Source organism: Zonotrichia leucophrys, chromosome 18, assembly GCF_028769735.1.
Source record: "Zonotrichia leucophrys gambelii isolate GWCS_2022_RI chromosome 18, RI_Zleu_2.0, whole genome shotgun sequence".
NCBI classification, from domain to species: Eukaryota; Metazoa; Chordata; class Aves; order Passeriformes; family Passerellidae; genus Zonotrichia; species Zonotrichia leucophrys.
The window spans coordinates 1,793,570-1,808,663 of NC_088187.1; the positions used below are offsets into that span (position 1 = coordinate 1,793,570).

At 44.6% G+C, this 15,094-nt stretch overlaps 1 protein-coding gene across 17 annotated transcripts in view; it reads right to left on the reverse strand.

Annotated features, from left to right (window-relative positions):
• CACNA1G (calcium voltage-gated channel subunit alpha1 G) overlaps positions 1–15,094 on the reverse strand; it is a 143,548-nt gene that overhangs the window by 29,032 nt on the left and 99,422 nt on the right. For 13 of the 17 annotated variants that reach the window (XM_064728320.1, XM_064728317.1, XM_064728315.1 and 10 more), the window contains 6 exons: positions 14,220–14,288; positions 13,152–13,336; positions 6,757–6,883; positions 3,918–4,043; positions 3,238–3,327; positions 2,443–2,656 (listed from right to left, as the gene is read on the reverse strand). In XM_064728320.1, the coding sequence (XP_064584390.1) occupies positions 2,443–2,656; positions 3,238–3,327; positions 3,918–4,043; positions 6,757–6,883; positions 13,152–13,336; positions 14,220–14,288 (811 nt within the window). The remainder of the gene's footprint in view (positions 1–2,442; positions 2,657–3,237; positions 3,328–3,917; positions 4,044–6,756; positions 6,884–13,151; positions 13,337–14,219; positions 14,289–15,094) is intronic. The other 4 variants (XM_064728318.1, XM_064728325.1, XM_064728313.1 and 1 more) reach the window with 1 other exon arrangement.

Below are 15,094 nucleotides of genomic sequence, written 5' to 3' on the forward strand. Positions count from 1 at the left end.
AAAGAATGAAACGGCATTAATCACCCAGCAGGACACACAGCAAGACTCCCCAGCCCCTGTGGAGGTTCCTGTGGCTCTCCGTTGCTCTGCCAGGAGCGTTTCCTTGTGGGATCCTTGTGCCTCGTGCAGGGTGGGCTCAGCTACATGTGAAAAAGGAAGAGCTCTTGTGCTTCTCCCTCTTGTGAAAGCCCAAGACATCCCCAAGAACCCCCTCAGTCGATGCTGAAGACACTGCTGAAGGACCATCTGGGACTCTTCCTGCTGGGACAGCAATACCTCACAGTGACCACTGCTGCACCTGCCCACATCTCAGATCTCACGCGCTTCCCCAGTTTTTAGACGCCTGATTGGATAAATGTATTGGAAGAGTCTACAACCAAAAATGACCATGCCACCAGTCACATGTCAATGCCTGTCTGTATTTGGCAACCCTAGGCTGGGTTGGGCATCTGCGGTCACTCAGGAAGCCCAGCTGAAAGGAACCCCCATGCAGTTGCTGGCACAATTCCAGCCCTAGTCATGGTTTCGTCTGCAAGTTCCCACTGTGCAGAACAAAGTTAAGCAGTGGCATCTGTTGCCTCTGAGGGGAAAGCTGGACACAATCAATTAAAATTAATGTTTCGCTGAGCATGGATTGGGAAAACTGTTCTGAAGCGATTTGGAGGACTTCATACTTTACTCTTGAAAGGTTTTTATGGCAATTGAATACTCAGCAATATTTGATCCTCAGTAAAGTATCTGTTTATTGCCTCTTTAATGAGGTATTTCATAGCACTGAATGAATAACTGTATCTCCAAGGATGGTTTGCGATTCCTTCCCTGTGGGAAATTGCCCAGACTTACATCTTTTCTTCATCTAGTTCCTCTAGCATTACAAATAAAGTAATTAATAATACTTAAACATCTAATTTTTTTTCTACAGAAATATCAGCATTCCAAAACTGAAAATTTAAATAGCAATTGTTCTATCCAACCTTTAAAATCCTTTTCTAACTCATCAGCCTTAAACTGGGCTTGGGAACTTGAACTAAGCAAAAGAGCTTCCTAGGCATCTTCTTAAGGGAGAAAAGGAAAACCCAAAAAAACATGCAACAAAAAAACCTCTTTCCATCTGTATCCCACTCAGCTGAGAACAGTCCAATGTGTCCTCCAGTGCTCATGAGGAAGCCTCCTACTTTACACTGGCCAGTGAGGGAAGCAGGCTCTCGGCATAAACCTAAGTGTGATGGTCAGGGGCTGGTGTGACACATCCTGTTTTGTAAGACGTTTTGTAATGTGTGAAGCTCACGGGACTAAAAGATGTGACCAAAGGAAATGGTTGGGGAAATGCTGAACGGAGAGAGGCTGAGGCAGCGCCATGGTAACGTGGTTCTGTGATTAAGCCTGCAACAACTATTAAACACCTCTTAGGCTATTGAAAAACAAAACAGACAATATCACCAGCTCTGGGAACAAGCACCTAATCAGACAGCCTTTTAAACAGTCCTGAAGTCTGTCAAAGATAGAGATGTGAGAGGGGACAGGGAGAGAGCAGGAGGCGGACTGACCAGGGAGAGAATGTGCAAGGCCGTGGACAGGAAGGGCAACGGAGAAAGTTCAGTCAGAAGAGAGAGCATGCAAGAAAAGCACCTCCAATCTGTGGCCTCTGGCTAACTTATTTCTGAATTATTCAACTACATTGAAATGAAAATAGACTAAGAGACAAATGTCAGTTTGCAGACTTTTGGCAGAGTGGGATCTTTCCTTGTTTCATGTGTAGAGCCTCCTCTAGGCAGGGCTGCACACTTGCACATCTAGTTTGGAGTTGGGTTCAATTTGCATCAGCACTATTTTGTGTAGTTAGTTACTCTCCTTGTCTGGTTGGCTTTTTGTCTTCTAATCTGTATTTCTCAAGCAAATGCATTGATATGTTTCTCTATGGAGTTTTAAAGCATTACTAGAATGAGATGGCTCTATTATTTTATTACATTCTTGAATAGCAGTGGTGCTACTGTGCCAATAAATAAACCTGCTTGATAAATGAGACAGGTAACATCACTGTGGCAATACAAGACTGTAATAAACCAAATAGTGAATCCAGTTATCAGCAACAGTGCTCATGACTGAGATTTATGATGCCATCCAGCACTACTGATCTTTGCAGTTGTCACTATTTGTGTAACACTGAGCTCTGCTATCCAAGAAGCTCCAAGCCTGATTAATATTATTTTTTAATTTAAATAACCCCCAATAGAAAGGTCATTGCAAATCATGCAGCCATTAAAAAGGCTTCCTTGGCTCCTTGTTCAGCCTAAAATGACACTATTTCCTTCATGCAAATTTTATAGCTGGACATGCTTTTGGGAGAAGAATTATCACCAGATGCAAGGCAGGGAGGGGAGGGAGGAGGGGATTATGTGGAAGGTCAAGCAGGACTCAGAAAGATGTGGAAAGACTACCGACCAGCCATCTGTTTCTCCTTACTCCTTCTCTTTTTCTCCAGCCGGCGGAGCCTTTTTTCCTCCCGCCTCTTGGCTTCTTCCTCCTCCTGGTGCTGCCGACACTTGTGGAAATTCTCCACCACCACCCCCACAAACATGTTGAGGACGAAGAAGGCCACAATCAGCAAGAAGGAAATGAAGTAGAGGAGCATCCATGGATTGTAGTTCATGACTGGCTGCAAAGTGGAGGAAGGCAAATTTCAACTGAATCTCAAAAAGAAGAATGGGAACAAATTGATACAGCTGTGCCATCCACAGAACTCACAGCCCTTTCAGGCAGGCTGCTCTGCTCTTCCTGAAAATTAGAGCTTGCTGAGACATTTTAACTGAATGCTCCTAAAATGTGTGTTGAGGACAGAAGCACCACCTCTCTTCTGCAAAAAGGACAGCAGCATCCTTTGCAGCTACTGTAGGTCCCTCATTGCGAACCTCTAGGCCCCTCATTGTGAACCTTTACATACACAAAGCACTTTTCTCCTGAGATGACCAAACTGCTTAAAAAGTCAAACCATCCTTTGATAGGTGCACTTCTCCTAACACGAGTTACACCATGATGCAACATCTGTAGGGAAAGTGTTGAGTACAAATCCAGACTTTTTACTAACTCATCACATCTCATAACTTGGATTAAATACCACCCTGGATCCTAATTTCATAAGCCCATTTGACAGTGGAAGCCCACAGTACCTTGCAAAACAAGGGCTAAAATACGTGACCTTTGACAAGTCATTTGTTGCAGCTCTGCTGCAGCCTGTACCTGCTGGTCGACTCCCACAGCATCCAAGCCATCGTACATGATATCCACCCACCCGTCCTTGGAGGCCAGGACAAACAGAGACATCAGGGCCTAGAAACGCATGGAAAAACAGTGAGACACAGTTGCACTAAACCTTTTTTACTTGTAACATCTTACTCCACTTTGCCTTTTCCTGCCTGATAATGGGACACTTTGATGACCAAGATTTCTCTTGGCAGCAAAACCTATCAATGCCAATGCCTAGTTCAGCAAGGAACAGTAATTCAGAAACCACAGTGCTGAAGACAAAAGTGGCTTCATTTCCACCCTCCGGGTCTCTACTGCTCCCAACTAATTAGTTCTTACCACACTGCTAAAAAAAGGCTGCGTTGCAGAGATGGCTGAAAATGTCCAGCTCTATTAGACAAGCCCTTCTGCAAGATATATTTGGTTTGTTATGTAGCAGTGAAGCAATTAAGTGCTTCATGAAGCCACATGTGCTTGTTCTGTTCCGAAAAGAAGTGTATGCCTGCTTGGAAACACTGCCTTTGGGATTTACAGAGACAGAATGCTGTGTATGTGAACTGAATATTTACTGTGGCTGGCACTGCCCTGTAAGAAAATCCCACGGGATAATAAGCCACAGGTTTTAAGTCAAGGAGGTAAAGGAGCAAAGAAGCAGATTACCATTCTATTAATACCTGGCCAAGATTATCAAAATTATACTTGTGCCGGACCCATTTGTAGCTTGCTTCTGTACAATCCGATTTATTTGTGATGTTTCTGGTGTCCTCCCCCTGGCACACAAAAAACTTGCCTTTGAAAAGCTGCAAAACAAGCAAAGAGAGGAAGTGTCAGGGTTCAGTCCACAGGATTTCTATGCAGGTGATGGGCATTTATCCAGGGTTCTCACACAGCGCACGCCAACCAGAGCTGTCAAGGGAACTGACCTGATTCATACAGGTTATTAAGACTGAGCAGCCTGTATAAGACACACCTAATGAGAAAATGCATGATTTCACATCGTTTTGGACACCCACCTCATGCATTAAGCTGTCTGGTTCAGTGATCTGAGACTCACCTAAAGGCCTTTGCTCCTACACTTGTTAGCTCAAGTGTAGCCCCAGCCAATAGCCCAGACCAGCTAATGGCTTCTTATCACATGTGGAACAATTCTGGTGGCTCTCACTCCAGTTAACAACAAATGAAGTCTAACAGGGCCCCTCTGTCAGCAGAGAAAAGGTGGCAGCAAAGAGACCCAGTGATGGACTAATCTCTGCTCATGGAGGTCACAGGGGGACAATTCCCAGGGGAGAGGAGCCCCTGGGGGTGACATTCGTGTTGAATCAAGACTGCTGTCAGTCCTGCTCTGCTCTCTGATTCTGGGTGCTGTGCCCCAGCTGTCATAAAGCTCTGCAGTCTGCAGAGTCATTGAAATTATTCCCTGTGCACAGCTTAAGGAGCCAAGCCCAGACAGTGCTGGGTACCTGATCCTGAGCTTATTTCCTTTGGTTTATGCCTAGGGGGATGCAATTCCTGGAGAGTCAGGTCCTTATTTATACCTGCATGAGGAACAGGAGCCTCCATGTGCTTAATTCTAGACCTGGTGCTTCCCACGCGTGGAACAGAAAGTGGCAGGGGTTGATTACTGCTTCAGACAGGGTGATTGATGGTAGCAGGATGGATGGTATCAAATCCCAGGAGACAGCCAACAAATCTACTTTTATTTGCTGACAGAAGTTATTGACATTACTGTTGGAAAGTGAGGGGAAATGGCAACCTGCTCTCCAGGCTCCTTAAAACACCACCTGGGTATACTGAGAAGAGACACTGATGGGGTTTGATCTGTTGTTCTAGACAAATAACAGTAGAAATAGTAGTGAACAAGATAAATTCACACACTGCTCCATGGGTTTCCTCCAGAAATCAACAGCAGGAAGATGGTCTCTAGGCATGCAAAATTAATCACTGCTCAACGCAATCATAGAAATTTTGGATGTAAGAAGTATTCCCTGATCTTTCCATGGAGAAACACTATCAGTGGTAAGGCAGACTGGGGAGATATACTCCTCACAGAGAAAAATTTTAATTAAGCAGGAAGGTAAATAAATGGTTCTAGTATATTGTCTGTAAATATAACTTCTCCAGGAGCTGGACTGTAATACCACTCAGGTGGGAGCAGTAACAGTGCTCCTGACAGGGTTTGGAAATACAAAGCTCAATTTGTAAAAACATTGATCCTTGTCAGTACCTCACAGTTGGGCACTTCTGAAAGGAAAAGACCCAGTGTTTCTTACTGGACTTGCTTTATCCACCTATTTCTTCTATCTTATAAATGACCATTCACACATGGGCAGCTCTACAATCAAAACAGTTTTGCTAAGAGGACACACTATTAGAAATTTTGATGTCTGGATTTTAATAGATTAAAACCATTAAAATAGATTTAATAGTTTGAACCCCAGCATATATTTAAATGTAAAAACTAACTGTAAGTTTGAGAGATCATCTTTTTATAGAAAATAGCTCTGGCCTCATCTTACATCTAATTAGACATAAATATTCACTGAGAATTTTGCATCCTGAATACAGGATCAGTCTTGCTTGTATCTATCTACCTCTGAATCACATCAATAGTCATGACAATTTAACATAAAGCTGCAAGTCACCAGGGAAAGCATCACAATTAGCAGGGATGAAATTCAAAGAGCATACTGCAAGTTTTGTTTTCTGGCATAAATTTTCTCATAAGTGTTAGATTGTTTTATGGGATATGCTTAGTTTTATGAGTCTGTTCAATATAATGGATGGATGTTGTTATGCTGTAATGCTAAACCAATCTAGCTGCTGAGGTGGTTATGGATGGTATGATTTTCTTCCCTGTTTATTTTCAATGCTGTATTTATTATTTAAGCAGTATGTTAGAGTAAAATATTATATAAGATACCTTTCCAAAACAAAGCCAAATAGAGTTTCTTTCCAAAAGACAGCTGTGACAGATCAGATAAACTTCAGAAAGAAGTAAGCGTTATGTCAGAATATTTATATGAAGCAATCTCTTCTTCCCAGGTAATGAGAAACCAGTTGCATTGGAAGCTGCCACAGTCCCCCTGGGTTCCTGCACTCCTGGGACTGAGAATATTGCCAGCAGATGTGGCAGGAAACAAACTCAGAAATCTTTGTTTCTGCAAGCTTTCAGTTACACAAACTGTCAGAATCTGAATGCATCTCCAGTTCAAGGTCTCTCTGGAGTTTACAAGCGAATGATCTCAGCTTCAAGTTTCTATTTCCCTATCAGTTTGTAACTAGAATAAAGGTGATGGAGAGATCACAGAATCATGGAATGGGTTGGATTGAAAGGGACCTTTATAGGTCACCTAGTCCAACTCCCTGCAGTGAGCACAGAGACCCCATCCATCCTGACATCAGTTTGAGTTCAGAAAGCCTTACACTGTGCCATGCGTACAGATACCCTGACTTGGGGAAATTTGAGGCTTGTTACGCTTTCAAGATAAGTGCTGAGGCTTACAGAAGACTCACCTGAACTCCCAAGATCCCAAAGATTATGAAAAAGGCACAGCAGATAACCACAATGTTCCCAATGGGTTTCAACGATGACATGAGAGTCTCCACGACCAGCTTCAGTCCTTGGGCTCGACTAATGACTCTGTAGGGGCAAGTAATTACAAAAGCTGTTAGTCCTGTTCCTGCCCAATTTTGCCTTCTATCAAGAGAGAAGATATGAAGAACACAGCATTAGAAAATTTTTTACAATGACAAGTAACTCAAAAATCATTATGGAAAAAACACTTCTGGAAGATTGACCTGTAAAGTTGCGGAGGTCTTGGAGCGAAGGGTCAGCTTTGCATAAATAAAGAGAAGGAGGAGAAAACATACAAAGAGCCAGGCCAGAAAATTCAGCTGTTTTGCTTGGGCCATCCACAGACACAGTTCATGCCTGTAGCCTGTCTAGGACTACAAAGAGAGAGCCTTCCACTGTCCTTTCCTATACAGATTTAGGCAAGACAGCTGATTTCCCCGTCTCAGTCCATGAAATGGAGCTGCGACTCTTACACATCTGCCTGCACATCTGTAGCAATTACAGTTTGGGTTGGAAGGGACCTTTAAAGGTCATCTAATCCAACCCCCTGCAATGAGCAGGGACACCTCCTACTGCTATATCGGGTTGCTCAGAGCCCCTGATATTTCCAGGGATGGGGCATCAATCCCCTCTCTGGACAACCTGTGTCAGTGTTTGCAGCACTCTCATCTTAAAAAATAATCTGTTGTGTCCTTATAGCACTGCTGTGTACAGGGACCTGAGCTACCCCTCAGACCATCACAATTTCTGCTTTATGCCCCCCACCATTGTACAGCCTCAGCTCTAAAGCAGTGCTGTCCCCCAGGTGAAACTTCACTGGCAGGACTGGAAGCATCTAACCTAATTTCTGTTGCTCCTCTCTGTCTGGTATCACACAGAATTTCATAACAGAAGGTTAGATCATATCCCAAAGTTGAAAAAGCCTAATGTAGACTTCATGACTGAAGAAAAAAAAAAGTAAAAAAAAAGTAGAAACTGTATATACTCTCAAGTTTAGTGTTGCAAATAAATGACAAGTCTTGTGTGATTTAGAGAAGCCATCTCAGCATGCTGGGAAAGATGAACAAGATATGCAGCCTCACCATCCTGATGGTGGGGACCAAGAAAGGCATTTCAAGAGGTTACATGCCTCCCTCCTCTTGATGCCAACTGGAATTAAATATTTCACTAGCTCTGTAAATCAGTTTGTACTGATGCCATAGAAACTGCTTCCATGACTCAGAAGCAGTTAAATGCTGTGAAAGTCAGAGGAGGGAAGTGACTGTGTGTTTCTGGGTGCTGCTGGTGACTCCTTTGAACACTTGGCTCTCCAATGTGTCCCAAACTTCCCCATGTTCTAGTTTCTGCCTGGGTCTCTCTTTTGCCATGCGAGTCCTCTCACCACCTCTCCCATTTCTCCCTAAATCTGGCTCCACCACCTGAAGCACTGTTGGAGTTTTGCTGCCTGGACAGGGTCCAAGTTCTCCCCCACTCCCTCTCCCAGGCATGGTGCTCACAGCAGAGATCCCCACTGACACATTCACACTGATCATGTGTGGCCTCATCTGGGACCTCAGCCAAGCTGCACCGTTCCTCTCCTGCCCTAGGGCCGGCAAGTTGAGTGATCTGCAGTGCTCAATGCACAGCCACCAGCTCTTACCCAAACTGTTTGGTTTAAATAATATCCTGAAAAGCTAAAGCTTATTTCCTTTTTTTTTTTTTTCTGGTTAAATATTTACTCAAAATGTCAAGGGTAACTCATCAGTTATCACTTTCAAAAAGAAGCAGATGGTGGTATTTTTATCTGCTCTCTTACCAGTGAAACACAAAGAGCAGATGCTGCTATTCCTCACACTGAGCATCTCTGCCAGGTGGGTGCTGTGGCTCCCTATTTCAGATGCCTCAGCTTTCCTGACACTCAGATCTGGGTATTTTATGGAAGGAGCTGCAGGGTGAGATGGCTGAGGGAGCAGAAGGTGCATAGCCCATGAGCAGAGTGGGGACTGGTCAATGTGGGCTGCCAAAGCTGCCCACAGGGATTAGCCCAGCCCGGAGACCTTGCTGGGGCTGCCGTGGGGCTGAGAGCTGAGCCCAGCCCAGCAAAGAGAGGCTCAGGAGCAGCTCAGTGTGCCCAACTCCATTAGTGAGGCAGTGCAGCTAACAGGCCATGTCTGAGCGCACAGAGCAAGCCTTGGGCTGGACAGGCTGAGGCTGAACATCTCTTTCAGCTCCTCAGATGGACTAAAGGCCTTCACAAGCCTCACATTCCTTGCACAGCTCTGGGTGAAATACAACGCCTGCCAAACTACAGGTGGGAAACTGAGGCACAGGAGGAGGGAAGCCACATTCTCAGAGGTAGGAAGGCAACCCAATTCCAATTATTTCAGTGTAAATTAGGTCCTTTGGTGCCTTTAGGGATCCTGACTTTAGGGATCGTGGACTTCTGTCCACTGGGCTGCAGGATGGAACCAAAGTCAAGTCTTCTAAACTTAAGGTCTACAGTCTGAACTACTGAAGCATCCTTAAATTCTGGGGAACAAGGAAGGCATTTAGTCTCCAGAGTTTAAAGTTGATCATTTTCTCCAACGGTTATTAAGAAGTGCTGTTCTAGAAATAATAAAGTGATTTCCCCTGTGAGGTACTATTTCATATCCAGCTGAGAGGGAAAATAGGGGGTTACTTGTCTGAATTTGCAAAGTCATGTGCATGTAGAGGAATAAAGGGCTGAAAACCAGCAGCATTTAGCTGCTTTAAGTGTTTTGATCAACCAGGGAATTCCTCAAATTAAAATGCACGCGAGTAAAAGCTGCCACCAGTTTAGCTCCATGCCAGTGCTGTTTTCAGCACTACAGGGAGGAAAGACTTTGAAAAGATTTTGAAAAATAATAGTTCTTGCTAATGGAAACCTTCAGACCTTGGAGTTGCCTCAGACTAAGGGCCTGATCCAACACTGAGGCAAGTCTGTGCAAAGATTCCTGATATTCTCCTAAGAGTCTGACAATTCTCTAAGGGGTGCCAATGAAATTCTCAGCTTTTCCAGATTATTAATACACCTACAATATGTCAACGTACAGCATTCCCACACCTCATCAGTATTGCCAAGGTCCTGCTGCTATCAGGCTCATAAAATCTTATTATCTGACCCCCACCTCTGCAATTTATGGTTGAAGGATGCAGCTGATTTGGAGCCCTGCAGTTGTGCAAGAAAAGGAGACCTGACAAGGTTCCATTCAGCACAATTCCAGTCTGCATTAGGCATATGACAAACAGGGAAATTGGAATGAGACATTCTTTCCTCTTTATTTTGGTGTGAAGAAATGTTAATCCCTCTAATTCCCCCTGGTTCTTCCGGTCTGAGGATTCCCAGTGCTGTTGAACCCCTGGTGTGCGATGCTCCAAACCCACTGCCAGCCTCATCCCAGCCAGATCCTTACCAACATTAAACCTTCCTGATGAGAACTCTCAGAAGAAGTGGCAGCACTTAGATGAGGCAACATATCAACATAAATGAAGACCTTCTTCCACAGATTAAAAGAAAATTAGCAAAGGTGATAATATGATAGATAGAAGAGAGTAATGAAATGACTACTGGACCATGGTAGTATAAAAGTGAATAATTTATCTGTGTGCTTAGGAGTCAAAGCCTGGGCTCTGTAGAGAAGTCTACCCACATTAAATCTGAATACATTTTCAATTTTGATTTCTCTTGTATCTTAAGCTATAACACTTGATCCCAACAATAGCAGATTGAACGCATTAGGAAGGAATGTTATTGTATAAGCAATCCCTTTACTGGCTGAAACATCAGAGGGTCATGGAAACATCTTTAAATGTCATTCCCCTGTGAATTTATTTTTGGAATTCTGGTCATAAAGTTGGGCTTGAATCTTCATGGATTCATGGAGGCTGATAATCAATCATGCAATCAAAACCCCTCAATTAGCATACAGGTTTTTAAATGTCTGGGCAGAGGGCAGAACTGTGCAGGGTTTTGTGTACTGCATAAATCAATGGGGTGGTTTCCACGGGAGAAAATAAAAGACAGAATGAGGAAGATCTTTTGAAAGGATCCCCTTCGAGGCCATCCAGTGGGAAAGCCAACACAGAGCACGAGGGTTGTCTCTGCCCTCGAGCTGCGTGTGACACACACAGCTGTGGCCTGGCTTCTCACTGAGGGCGTCCTCCTGCACTCCTGTCCTGGAGTGTGCCCAGGAAGGGAGGACACAAGGAGCCAGGTTTGCTCCTCTGTGCTGTGAGTGGAAAGTTGCTTTGGTCTCTGCCTTATGCCTTCCTGAAGAAAAACCGGCACAGCCTCCATGAGACGCTTCACCCAGACACGGTAACTGACGGCACAGCGCGCAAAGGCCTCGGGCCACCTGTCCCAGCTGTCACCCCACGGTGATGCAGCCACAGATCCCAGGCTGTGCAGGGAAGATGTGATCCCTGAGCCTGCAGCAAAGGCAGCGTGGGCAGCTGTGGGCAGAGGCTGCTCAGGCTGCCCAGATGTGCGGCACAGAGGCAGATGGGCTCCCACAGGCAGAGATTTATGACTTACTGAAAAGCTCCCGGTTTGATGGCTGCTTTTTCTTTTCCTACAAATCTAATAATGGGAGAACAGAACTGATCCTGAACATATTTAGGGAATGGGCTTGTTGCTGTCTTTTTTTATGTTTCCTTTGCAGTAGAAAGCAGCATGTTGGCTGAAAGCATGCACTTAATCTCTTGAGAAAACAAATAAAATACCAATAGGATGCAATAGCAATGGAAGACCCTAATCCCACCCGTGCTTCTGATGGCAAGTCTTCCGTCAGTCTGCAGTTACTGAGTGGATTATTCCCTGTAACTGCAGATTATTCATGCACATAGGTGTCTACAGAGGAAGGCTCCAGCAAAAAAAGTCCCAAGTCCTGGCCAGACTGCCCTACAGATCTATAAAGAAGAATGCAGCGCTTTGACCAGGTCAGACAAGTGACTCCAGCAGAGATCAGCGCAACACAAACGTCTCTCTTTAAATCTGATTTAACTATGGAACATCAGAAGAGAAAGTTGCATTCTACAGTTCAGAGAAGAGAAATCAATCCTTCTTTTACCCTGAGCCATCTAGATTATTTTATAGGTTTTCTTAATATGGGTCAAAAATCAGCAGAAACAGAGGAACAGAGCAAATCAACCCAACCAGCAACTGGGCAGAAACTACCCCAGAAACTGCAGCTGTCATGAGATACCAGGGGACACACAAAGAGAGAAGAGCCTGAATTGGAGTCACATAGGAATACAGCCTACTCACATGGTGAGAGAGCTGAACCACCCCAATGGTGCCAGCTGTCCAGATAAAAATGATTAAAAGCAGCTCACATCCTAAAACTCACCAGGTACAACACACATACACAGACCAATTGAACAGAATGTCCTTTAGAGCTGTTGAGAATATTTGAAAGATATGTATAGGCATGGCCATTGTTATTTAGACTTATTATTCACACAGGGGTAGTAAAACAACATCTTCTATCAGAAGCAGGGTCCTATTTTTCTGTTCTGAAAGAGAAAAATCCTGATTCAAAGTGAACCTTTTTATGGAGGAAGCAGCAGTAAGATATGGCAGGCACACAAAGATGCTTTGAGCAGGAAGGTTTATTAGCTGCTGCATAACAGGAGCAGCAACAATGGTATTAAAGAGGAACGGCATTTAGCATGAAGAGAAACCTTCATGCCTTGGGGTACAGGTCACAAACAGATGCCCGTTTATAAGAGGTTGGTCCTTGGGCAGGTTCTTATCAGAGTGGAGCCTGTCCCTGGAGCATGGGATACTTCCTGCTGGCAGAGTTGGGGGCCAAGTTAGTAGAACAATGGTTTTCATCTTGTCTGGGTCATTTTCAAAGTAAATGTCTCTCTAAAATTAATGGGGAGCTGGGGAAAAAAGCTTCTTTGCATTCTAGGTTAAGCAACAGTTGAGTCTCTGCTTCCTTAAAAATGATCTACCACCTGCTACTAATTTCCTTCTTTGTTATGAAAGCCATTGACTGCCTGAAGGAAAGGGGGAGAAGAAGCTATTAAGCTGCACTTTACACAGAGCAAATGAGAACACAAATAGCAGGGGATGTGTGTTCTAATGAGCAAAAGAGGCATTGATCAGCTTCCTATTGCATTTGGGGCTGGTCCCAAAACGCAGCAAGGGCCCAGAGCTGTCGCAGTTGAGCAGGACCTGCGGACTGCCCTTGTCTGCAGCGCTGCAGGAGGCTGGGGTGACACCGCTTACAGACACTGCACACGTGTCTCATCTGCCCCTTCCCATGCACGAATGCTCAGCCCCACCTCTGGCACACACATCCTTAGATCCTCCCCTGCCTCCACTCACCTCAAGGGCCGCAGCGTCCTCAGCAGCCTCAGGACCCGCAGCATCCCCAGGATTTTCGTGCCGCTGTCTGACACCATCGAGACCAGGATGTCGATGACGGAGATGAGCACCAGCACCCCATCCAGCACATTCCAGCTGCTCTTCAAGTAGGCTTTCTCCCCAAAACACAAGCCTAGTGCCACCACCTGCCCAGACACCAAGTTGCAACAAATTATGACTGAAGCATCCAACGTGCTTGTTGCAGTTAGCAACCTGCTGAGAACGCATTATTTACAGACACCAGTCTGTGAGTCTATTTGCTTCCCAGTACAGAAGCCTAATTAGACAAACCAGCAAAGTGTTCTATTGAAAGAATTATGAAAATACCACTGCAGAAATATCCCAGGTTGTCCCTTACAGCTGATGTACTTTTAATGCAGATAAACCTACCTGCAGGAACACAAAACTGTTCCTAACATTTTTAGCTCTGGCATAAAAAAAATTCTATCATATTTATTCCTATAGACTGCAGGAGAGAAGCTGCAGAGTGGCTGACCCAACCAATCATGTACAAGCTTTGCAAATAAAGAAACTAGAAAAACTTTCCAAAGAAAGAGCAATTGTTCAGTGAGATGATTATGAATTACTCAAGAGAGATTTACAGCCATGGGTTTCTGAGCCTTCTGCCTCAAATCCAGCAAAGTGTTTCAATGTGCTTAAGTCTCTCCGTCCTCAGGAAAGCACACAGCAGCTTAGGTTGTTGAGGACAACTGGCTGTTGAAGACAATGGGACTTACATGCATGGTTGAAGTTAAGCATGTGCTCAAGAGCTTTGCTGAATAGGACAGGATTGCTGAATTCAAGGATCCCATTGCTCCTATAATGGTGTAAATCAAGAGCAACTTCAGTGCAATTGTTCTGATGCAAAACGTGCTTGGAATAAGGCATATGGTGGACATTCTGAGTATGATTCAGAAGAGGAAAATATACATCACACTTGCAGCTGGTGGACCTAAGGGTTTTGTGAGTCCACGATAATTAAAAACAACTAATATAATACAGGCACACTTATCCTCCACCTGCATTTACCTTAACTGTCATCTCAGTCAGGAAGATGACTGTAAAGATGTAGTTGGAGAGTGTTAGGAAAATCCGTTCCTATGAAAAAGAAAATGAGAGACAGTGTTTTATAGCCTGCTCTCTGCAGCTGTGCATCCCCCCGTGCATATTTGGGTGGTTGAAAACTGTTCTTCCAATTCTGTGCTGAAACAAGCCTTGAACCGTTTGCTTGCAAAGAGGAGAAATTCCAAATATTTAGACAGTAACACTGCATGGTTCAGGCCCGCCAGTACCCGGCTCTGTGTCAGCACCATGGACAGAGACAACGGCCAGCACCTTCCCCCCAAGCCTTCCCATCTGCCTCCAAATCCTCCCTAATTTCCCCCAAACCATCCTCCCCCTCGTAGCGGAAACAGGGAGATGTTCCCTCCTTGAAACGTGCTTGACAAATCTCTACCTGCCTCTCACCTGCAGAAATCACTGCATTGTGTAAATATCACTGAGCTCCCAATTCTCCTAGAAATTAAGTCAATATTAGAGTGACAGAGCTGTGAGGCAGCTGGACTCGTGGGATACTGAAGTGCAGCTGGCATGAGTTATTACAGCTCCTGCAAAGCCAGCAAAGCTCTGGGGCTTCATGCCAGCTGAGACTTGCCCCCAAAAGGTCAATTCTGCTGCCCAAAACCACAGTCTAGACCTGGCATGAAGCCAAACAGCCTCATTTCCCAGTCCCTGCGCTATCCACTAGACTGTGCCCTCCTCAGCGCCACCGCTCAGCAAGAGCAGCTAGTGATTACAGATGAGCCCATGGACTGGTTCCCTATCCATAGTTACCAGAAACCTTTCTTTTTAATGATGATTATTAAATAAATTGCACTTTACCCTAACCCCTAGACAGCTTTTGT